The 10145-nt window shown below is 39.4% G+C and overlaps 1 protein-coding gene and 1 pseudogene across 2 annotated transcripts; both read left to right on the top strand.

Annotated features, from left to right (window-relative positions):
* Positions 1 to 577: 577 nt before the first annotated feature.
* LOC138407175 (N-acetyllactosaminide beta-1,3-N-acetylglucosaminyltransferase 3-like) lies at positions 578 to 4379 on the top strand. 2 transcript variants are annotated; one of them, XM_069521817.1, is made up of 2 exons: positions 578 to 718; positions 3042 to 4379. In XM_069521817.1, the coding sequence occupies exon 2, from the start codon at positions 3052 to 3054 to the stop codon at positions 4189 to 4191; it is 1140 nt and encodes a 379-aa protein (XP_069377918.1). In that variant the 5' UTR covers positions 578 to 718; positions 3042 to 3051; the 3' UTR covers positions 4192 to 4379. The 2 variants fall into 2 exon arrangements, with proteins under 2 accessions (XP_069377918.1, XP_069377917.1); XM_069521816.1 differs by lacking the exon at positions 578 to 718 and adding an exon at positions 1232 to 1366.
* A 2254-nt stretch (positions 4380 to 6633) lies between these two features.
* On the top strand, positions 6634 to 9903 carry LOC109636516 (N-acetyllactosaminide beta-1,3-N-acetylglucosaminyltransferase 3 pseudogene; annotated as a pseudogene).
* Positions 9904 to 10145: the final 242 nt, after the last annotated feature.

Below are 10145 nucleotides of genomic sequence, written 5' to 3'. Positions count from 1 at the left end.
GTTGTACAAAAAAAGGGAACAAAATTCATGCCCAACAAATGAAAAATGAAAAACATCATCACAAACATTAATTTACATGTATGACCAATACAATTATCTGTTGATTGTAAAAGAAAAAGGAAAAAAGTGGATTTGACACATGCAAAGTGATTCAGTTTGTGTTATTCCACCAGTTGTCAGTGTTTTTTATGACACTGTGCTGTGACTGACTAAATGTTTCTGTTGGAAGACAACGTGTGTCAGTGCTTTGGTAGATTTGGTGAATTGTGTTAGTGTGTTATTGTATTTTGGAAGTGTGTGTCTGTGTTTAGTTACACTGCGTGATTTTGAGCATGAAATTAACTGTTTGGGGAATTGTGTGTTTCAGGTGTGACGTGCGTTAACAGTTTTGTAAATTCCAAGAGCAGATTTAACACCACAGGGCTCTTGAACAAACCTGTTTATTATGTATTCTTGCTCAACCTCCTGTCATCATCGTCTCCTGCTGTTGGGATTCTTTGCCCCACCCCACAGTGTTTGAGATGTCTGATCTCTGTGTTCATCTGTGCTTTGTCAGATCTGGTTAAGTTCAGATTCTCAGGACTTCACAGCTCTGTTCCACTCTGGTTTAGTTCCTTTTTGTTCTCCAGTTTATCAAGTTTCTATTTGAATTTTTTGGAGGTTTTTGTATCTTCAGGTTTTCTTCTTGCCTGCCGGCCAGCTTTTCCACCGACTGAATGTAAGCCTACTTATTTTGATTTCATATTTCAAAATGTTTTCTAATTTCCACATTTAAGTTAAACAGGCAGAAATGATGAAATAAGGTCATTTTTATGTCATGGAATATTTTGTAAGATTGTTTATAGGGCTCCACATTATTGATGATGTTATGACTTGCGATAAACCCCATACATTAATTGGTCTACGCAGACACTGAAAAAAAAAGAAAAGCATTATTTCCATTCCAACATTCACATTCAATTCCATTCCATGGTTTTATTGAAACGATTACACATGGCTACGGGTGCAGGAAGAAGGCACATGCACAGCTGCACTAAGTGTTTATTTTGGCTCTATTCATACGTTTGGACAGTAAAGAAGTTAGGTTTTACAGTTTTTACCGAGCGCACCGCCATACATTGACTGTTTAAAAATGATCTTGTTTTGACACAGTCTGAGTTTCACTTGTCCTATAACACTGTGTGTGTGTGTGTGTGTGTGTGTGTGTGTGTGTGTGTGTGTGTGTGTGTGTGTGTGTGTGTCTGTGTGTGTGTGACAGAGAGAGGGGGAGATAGAGCAGGAGGATGAAAGCGTAGCTGGACGGATGATGAATGCGCTCACTGCTCTGAAGAAAGATTTAACTAATGAAGAACGTATCGATCATTATGTGAGGATCAGAGTTAATATTGTGTCATTTTAAACAAATCAACATTTAAACTGTGGTCAGAGAAGTTCAGCTGAGAGAGAGAGAGAGAGCGCAGCGGAGTCAGTGTGTGCTGTGACTTTTCCCTCAGGTTCTGGGACTCATAAATAAGCTGTGTTTGTTTCTTTGTGACACTTGAGGACCATTTTGAGTAAAGACCTTACAGAGTAAAGACATTTTGTCAAAGTGAGGAAATGATCCTCATTTTTCCAAAGGTCTGCTGGAAGACGTTTTCAAAGAAGTTTGACTTAAGTTTAGCAATTACTGTGCGATGATTAAGGTAAGAGCAGTGGTGGCTGGCGAAAAATATTCTTGGTGGGGCTGTGCCGTGCCATACTCAGTTTTCTGTAACCATCCCGCTACAATTTAACACAAACTGCAGGATACCAGTTCTTTGTGAAATAGAAGGTAATTATTTAATCAATAAACAATAATAAACATGTCAGTCATTTTGACACAAAAACAGATAGCTAACAGTATACTGCATACGGCACAAACAAATTAAAAAAACTAAAACAAAATAATATATACAAAAATAATAATAATCAGCCGATTGATAAATAATGTAAATTATGAATAGTTGTTGCCCTTGTGCTCAGATAGTAAGTAGAGTATGCATCATTAGACTACAGACTGAGTCTGGTTACCAGTGTTTACTGAGTACACCTTCCTGAAACATATACAGTGCTATTAACAAACACTATTTAGACAAAATAAAAAGATGTGTCATAAACTGCTGGATATCTTCTGACTCATACTCTATACATGCTGCAAGCCAAGCCTTTCTGCTGTACCAGTGACGGAAAAACCCTCGGGTGTACGTTTTACCTTTGTCGCTGGCTTGTTGGCTGATTTTAATATCAGGTTAAACTGATCCAATGTCATTAATTCACAGTTTTTCAACCAAAGTTCTCTTCTGGAATGGAGGTTGGAGAACAGATTGTATCAAATTTGGTGGATGCGATGCTGTTTTGTGCGTACCTGTGGCCGTCATTGTCACAAGTACCGTCTGATTTCCTCCACCATGACACTGAGGGACTGGGCTTGGGGCGCTATCAGAATCGCCCTTTGGGCATTATTTTTGACAATGTTGATTGGCCAAATTTACTTTGCCGTACGTGTATCTTACCCAGCAACAGCCCCTTATTGGCTACCTGTCTCTGCTTAATTTGCGACTTTTCCAGCACCCCTGAACTGACTGTGAGCTCGAACACTCATATCCCACACATTTCCACTTGATTTATGTTATACAACACACGTTATTGTGAAATTTAAACACATAAATACTTGAATCATTTATCATAGTTAATGTTAGATTTGTGCGCCCTAGTGCCCTCTATTGACCAACCGCCACTGAGTTTAGCAATTAATGTGCGATAGTTAAGGTAAGAGTATGCATGTGTGTGGTTCTGTGTGTAATATACATCAATTACCACATTTGATATTAAGGCTTCTGACAGGCTCAACATCTTGTCTGTCACACTACTTCAATAGTCTTCATATACTATTGAAGTAGTGTGACAGAAGGTGCATGTCTGATATCTTTATCATACCTAAGCAATTCATTTCTAATCAGTCATTTGAATTATTTGATGTCTGACTGAGATGTGTTGATTAAATTTTTTTTTTTTCTCTGCAGAGTTTTAAAGATGAGGAAAATCAGCATCACGACATTCTTGCTGGCAGCAGCTGTTGGTCTGTTGGTCTTCCATCTCTTTAAAGAGTTTACTGACAAAAGCCCCATCTGCAGCCCCATACATGTAAGAGAGGAGGGCACTAAAATAAGAAAGTCCCCCTCAAACAACTCCTATGTATACTCCTGGCCGAAATGCCAAACAAACATGTCTGCTGGAAATGTCGAAGACTTCAGCTCTTTTCCTCAACATATACAAGACTTTCTCTACAATAAACACTGTCGACATTTTCCCATGATACTGGACACTCCTGACAAATGTGATGGAGCTGAAAATTCTGCAGAAGTCTTCCTCCTCCTGGTCATTAAAAGCCCCCCTGATAACTATGAACGTCGAGAGGTACTGCGCAAAACCTGGGCTAAAGAGAGGTTGCACAATGGTGTGCAGATCAAGAGGATCTTCCTCTCAGGAGTGACGGGTTCTGGGTTTGAAAAACTAAGACAGAACAAACTTCTTGAAATGGAACAAAATGAACACAATGACATTCTTCAATGGGACTTTAGAGACACGCACTGCAACCTCACCTTGAAGCAGGTACTCTTCCTAGAATGGATGGAAAGAAATTGTCCCCAAGCTCGCTTCTTGCTAAATGGTGATGATGATGTTTTTGCTCACACAGACAACATGGTTGAGTATCTCCAAGGCCTCAGGGACAATGATGGAAGCAAGCACCTCTTTACTGGAAATTTGGTCCAGAACTCGGGGCCCATTAGAGACCCAGAGAGCAAGTACTATGTCCCAGTACAAGTACAGGAGTCAGACTCTTATCCCCCTTTTTGTGGTGGTGGGGGCATCCTCCTGTCTGGCTATACAGCTATGGTCATATACAATATGTCCCAGTCCATCCCTTTTTTTCCTATGGATGATGTTTACATAGCAATGTGTTTGGCCAAAGCAGGACTTAGTCCTGTTTCCCATATGGGTGTGTGGACCTCAGGAATGTACATTCCCTCTAAAAAACTAGATGAATTTGATCCCTGCTTTTATAAAGAGATGTTACTGGTGCACAGATTCCTTCCAGCAGGCATCTATCTTATGTGGCAAAGAGTAAATGACCCCAATCTAATATGTGAACCGTCAAAGAAATCATTTTAGTAGCATTAATCTCACTGGTGGTGACAATACCCTGTGATCATTTGATGGCAGGTCTATGAAACAACTTCTTATGTCACTGGTAGAGGTTTCACCTAAACCAGACAGAGTACTTTTATTTGCAATGTAAACGTTATATTTGTATGAAACACAAGAATTATTGTCCAAAATATAGTGTAACGCTGAAACAACGTTGCCTTTGCGAACTGAAGTTGGTTCATTTTTAACTTATACGTAATTTAACACTTTGCATCCAGCACCTACTCTCAAGAAGAATTTTTAATTTGCCTCCAAACAAAAGTGTGTGGTGCCCCCTACTGGCCAATTTTAAGATTATTTAACAAACTTGACCTCAATGTGACAGACAGCCTACACAGTGATTTATTGAACAAACTTGATATATGGCACAATTTTCACCTGGTTCTAGCACATGTTGGAAACATGTGCTGTCCCCTACTGAGCAATTTAAAGAGAGTTTTACACACATGGTTACAATAATGTTATGAAATTAATCTTACAAGTTTTGTCATTTGACATTAGGGTTCTTTCTTCAAGCTGTAAAGTGGCAGAACCCAAAGAATGGGACAATAATGAGTTGAGATTCATTGGAAAACTTGTGAAAACCATTCAAACATAAATTGAAAAGCTTAACTACACCCCTGATAGCAGTTATCCATAGCATAACAAGCACAGCCAGTCAGGTGACTTTAAAATTCTTATGGAGGAAGTTATGCCCATTATGTTTGTAGGTCGTCCCACAATGAATGTAAAGAGTAGAGAAGATGCAGGACAGGCCTAATCAGCAAAACAAATATAGACCTACAGTACGGCACTGGAATGAGTGTGGATGGCCTTTTTAATAATTGTTGTCATTGTTTTATTTTTTTGTAGATGCAGTATAATCACATATATGATAGAAAGTGGTTTCTGACACAGAATTTGTTGAAGATCCCATATTTTACCATTGTATCTGTGGGTGGGTCTCTAATGATGATTGCATCTGGGTGTGTGTTTTGTGTGTTATATATAATTTTTGTCAGTTTGGTTAGTGTGTCTGTGGGATTTTGTTTTGACTGGGGCTTGGTGTTGGTCCGCAATTCTAGGAAGCGGCGTGGTGTGGTGGTTATAAACAGCAGACCGGCGCCACCCAGCAATCAGGGGACCATAACCCTAGCATAGTGCCACACAGTGGCCGGGAGGAAGAAGAAATTCTGCATAACAAACATAAGGTGGTAATTTCAGTTATACCATTTGTACTTCATGAAATCTTTTTTGTAAACCTTTACTCCAATCTTTTGAACAATACCTTTTACTACTGCAGTACTCCAAAAAGTCTTGAAAAATATTGAAAAATAATTGCTCAGGGTTTTTAAAACATATGTTGTGATGTTATTTAATTTTCAGCTTAAGCTCATATATGTACAGTTTTCTTTATTTTTGTAGAACATCCTGTGTATTTATGTTTGAACAATATGTTCTACTTGCAACACTTTGCCTCGACCAAATTATGTCAAACAAATGTTAAATATAGTTGTAAATACAAGAGAAATATAACTCAGGGTTCAGGAATAAAGCTGCCACAATGGTTACTATTAAACAGGGGTTTTGATTGTTGGTTTTTCATTTGTTTCATTGTCAAACATTTGTAAAAATGTCATTGTATTAAAACAGTGATGGCAGCGGTGTGTTTATGTACTGTTAGAATAAATGTTTGTTCGTTGTTTCAAAAGTTAAATGAGAAATTGTAAATCCTTGCAAAAATTAAAAGTAATTTAATTCATTAAAGAGAAGAAAACACATAAATCAATACATGTGTACTGTGGTGTAACATAAACTTAGAGGAGCTAATTTCCATCAGATAATCTGCTGGTTCTTCAACGAAACAGCTCGAGCATATTATCACTTTTTTTTCGTAATACAACTTCTTTCCTCACTACATTACGACTTATTCTTGTAATATCCCAATTTTATTCTGGTAAAAATACAACGTCATTATCGTAACATGCCGACTTAATTCCTGTAAATTAACGATTTAATTTTGGGAATATATTGATTTTATTGTCATAACACCCAAACTTTATCCTTGAAATATTACAACTTTATCCTCGTTACACCCGGACTTTATCGTTGTTGTATTACGACTTAATTCTCGAAACCTCCCCTGTGAGTAGCCCCCAATACTCTGTTGTGGCGTTCACTGTGTCGTCATGACATCGACTCACAGTAAACACGCGCACTGTGACTGGCCTCTAGCGGCCATGCACAAACGATCGATGCTGACGAGCTACTTGACGCAGCAGTCAGGAGGGCGGGGCGTCAGGCTGCAGGTGGATGCGCGTAGTGTCGTCACGTTTCAAGCCCCTCCCTCTCGTTACGTCGCAACCGCCAGACTCGTAGTTCGAAAACCGGCGGGTGACGTCACGGTGGTCGCTCCATGCAACAAACTGGACGGACAGAGACAGAGAGACAGAGAGACAGACAGCTGAGGCCGCAGAGAGACAGAGAGACAGACAGCTGAGGCCGCAGAGAGACAGAGAGACAGACAGCTGAGGCCGCAGAGAGACAGAGAGACAGACAGCTGAGGCCGCAGAGAGACAGAGAGACAGACAGCTGAGGACGCAGAGAGACAGAGAGACAGACAGCTGAGGCCGCAGCGTGAGACAGGTAAGCAGAGAATGTCACTGTCAGACGTCTGTTGTAGTTCAGAGACTTTTATCACCTCACCGCGTTAAACACTGACAAACATCATGACGCCAGCTAGCTCGGCGCAATGAGGGGGCTTCTCAAGCTAGCTACTGAAGTCACGGAATTTTGATTTGAAGGTTCGGAGGAACTTCACCACCCCCGACTTCGAAATCCAAGATGGCCCCTCTGTATATCAACAGTGTTTAAAGCTGTATATTAGCACTTTTTTCAATGTGTCGTACACACGGTTCTGTGCAATCAATGCCTGTGGATGTTTCACTACATTGTTAAAATGCGTGAATGCGGCGGAATGCGTTATTATGAACCGCTACTGCTAACAATGAGTCACTGGCTAAGCTATCAACTCAGGTCATTCAAGTTGAAATAATTTTCTTTAAATTCCGTGTAAATGAGGTTGAGACTGAGACATTTATAAGGAATAAAACTCAGGTGTTTACACTCAGGTGTAAAAGTCATACATTTATTAGAAAAAAACGGAATTAAGCTTGCTGGCAATTTATCTTAAGTTCCTTAAGTGTCAGATTTACAAGCATCCAATGAAAGTTGAAATGCTTTTCTTTCAATTTATTTTGTATTAATTGTTGGGCAGTAAGGATGTGAGAAAAGGAGTGGATCGCACATGAGAGAGCAGACATGAGCTGTTTAGCAAATTCTGTATTTTAACATGTGGTGACAACAAATCAGATCCCATCATGGCTTACAATATTTTGTACATACGATGTTCGACATGAAATCAATAAAGTCAAATGCTCATTGTAGGCCTCAACATTAAATGAGAAACATCTTATGTAATGTTAAGACAACAGAGAGGATGAATAAAAAACAAACCGTAAAATTTAGTTGTTTTCAGTAATATCATAATGTAAATACACTTGAGCTGCTCCCAGCTTACTGACTGACTGACTTACTTGGTTATGGTAGATTTTTAGGTTTCATGGCATCAGTTAGTTGTGGGTTTTGCTGCTTGTTTTCTTCATGCTCGGTAACAAGGTTGGGTTAGTGTCAGGTCTTGGCAGCTCATTTCCATCATTATAGGGTAATTGTGTAAAAATGTAAAATCATGTTGAGAGTTTCCCGAATTTCCACTTTGTCATTAAACTAGTATCAGAGTTTGTTGTAATGACTTGGTGTCTGAAATAATTTATTCAACCAATTATAGCAAGGAGACATGACAACATTTGACTTGTTGAAACCCCCACCCCATGTAAAAGTACAGCATTTAATTTTGCAAACCACCTCACCTGTAGAGCTCCTCCTGCTGTCTCCTGTTTGGAGTACTAAGTATTCAGTTGAACACTAAATTCTTAGTACTCAAAGCTAAATGTCACACAGACAATGTTGATGTGCGAGTTAACATAGGGGAGATATTTTCCTCAGAAGTCGCTTGAGACCAAAAGCAGAGCTAAAAGACAGCGTGAATATTGGATGACTCAAAATGAATGATAGATTTGCTCTGTAACTGCTGGGTGTGTAAATAAACATGGCTTCAAAAGCAAAATTTGAAAGCTGGCTTGGAAAAGCAATACAGCACTGACTCTTGTCAGAAAGAAACCTTTATTATGACCTTTATTTGTTAATTACATACTTTTTTTACATTACGTAAACAGAGTTGACTGAGATATTTTAATAAGAAACCTTTTGTTTTGTCATTGCAGAGTTTCAAGGATGACAAACATCAGAGTAAGAACATTATTGCTGGCGGTATCTCTTGGTCTCTTGTTCCTTCAACTCTGTAAAGACTTTAACTATCAAGTAACCATCCGCCTTGACAAAAAGGTGACAGAAGAGGGCAGTGATGTAAGAAAATCCACCACAAACAACTCCTATGCATACTCCTGGCCGAAATGCCAGCAAAACACTTCTGCTGCCAAAGTTGACGGTTTCAGCTCTCATCCTGTTCTTGTTCAAGATTTTCTCTACTATCGACACTGTCGACATTTTCCCATGCTATTGGACATTCCTGACAAATGCGGAGGAGCTGATAACACTGCAGACATCTTTCTCCTCCTGGTCATTAAAAGCTCCCCTGTGAACTATGAACGTCGAGAGGTACTGCGCAAAACCTGGGCTAAAGAGAGGTTGCACAATGGTGCTCGGATCCAGAGGATCTTCCTCTCAGGAACGACGGGTTCTGGGTTTGAAAAACTAAGACAGAACAAGCTTCTTGAATTGGAACAAAATGAATACAATGACATTCTTCAATGGGACTTTAGAGACACGTTCTACAACCTCACCTTGAAGCAGGTACTCTTCCTACAATGGATGGAAAGAAATTGTCCGAAAGCTCGTTTCTTGCTAAATGGTGATGATGATGTTTTTGCCAACACAGACAACATGGTCGAGTATCTCCAAAGCCTCAGGGACAATGATGGAAGCAAGCACCTCTTTACTGGTTTTTCGGTAAAGGACACAAGGCTAGACCGAAGGATAGAGAGCAAGTACTATGTACCAGTTCAGGTTCTGGAAATGAATGCATATCCCCCTTACTGTAGTGGTGGGGGCTTCCTCCTGTCTGGTTATACAGCTATGGTCATACATAAAATGTCCAAGTTTGTCACCTTAATTCCTATCGATGATGCTTATATGGGGATGTGTCTGTCGTATGCAGGACTTAGTGTTGTTTCCCATATAGGCGTGATGAGTTTAGGAATGTACATTCCCTCCCAACAACTAGATGATAGCGATCCTTGTTTTTACAAAGAGATTTTATTGGTGCATAGATTCCTACCTTTTCAGATTTATCTTATGTGGCACAGAATACATGACCCTAATCTGAAGTGTGAACGCAAAAAGAAATCACTTTAGTAGTAAGAAGTTGAATTTATTGGTGGTGATGTACATGTTCACACCTTGCTTCCATCACCTGCAGAAGTAATCTTACTTGCCTCACAGCAAAAGATTTCAACTGCCAGTTTGCATGATGTTTGTTGATGTCCAAGTACTATATAGTTGATTTGTTGGTCCAAAAAATGTAAAATGCAACAACAATAAATTAAATTCAAGCAGCAATTTCAGTTTATACCCCTTTGTGCTCAAGAGAAAGAAGCAGCTTAATCTGCCAAAAGTAAAGCCTCAGGGTTTACATGCTTCAGAGCCAAGCAACCAATCAACTCAGCTAGTTTAATTCTGTTAAGGTTGAGACACCAACAGCATATTTTACATAGGGACAACAATAGACTTTATAATTCGTATACTTCCTTCCAAACTAGGCATTTTCTGCATGATTCCTGCCAAGATTAATACTAAGCAAG

The sequence above is a fragment of the Paralichthys olivaceus genome, chromosome 3 (genome assembly GCF_024713975.1).
Source record: "Paralichthys olivaceus isolate ysfri-2021 chromosome 3, ASM2471397v2, whole genome shotgun sequence".
Classification (NCBI taxonomy): domain Eukaryota; kingdom Metazoa; phylum Chordata; class Actinopteri; order Pleuronectiformes; family Paralichthyidae; genus Paralichthys; species Paralichthys olivaceus.
The sequence above is the reverse complement of the archived record's forward strand: the minus strand, read 5'-3'. Positions and strand labels throughout refer to the sequence as shown.

What these genes read in the sequence shown, in the direction of transcription:
- LOC138407175 (XM_069521816.1), top strand. Translation starts at nt 1,344, where the DNA reads ATGAAGAACGTATCGATCATTAT. An exon ending in AAGAACGTATCGATCATTAT is followed by an intron (nt 1,367 to 3,041) that starts GTGAGGATCAGA and finishes TTTTCTCTGCAG; the next exon opens with AGTTTTAAAGATGAGGAAAA.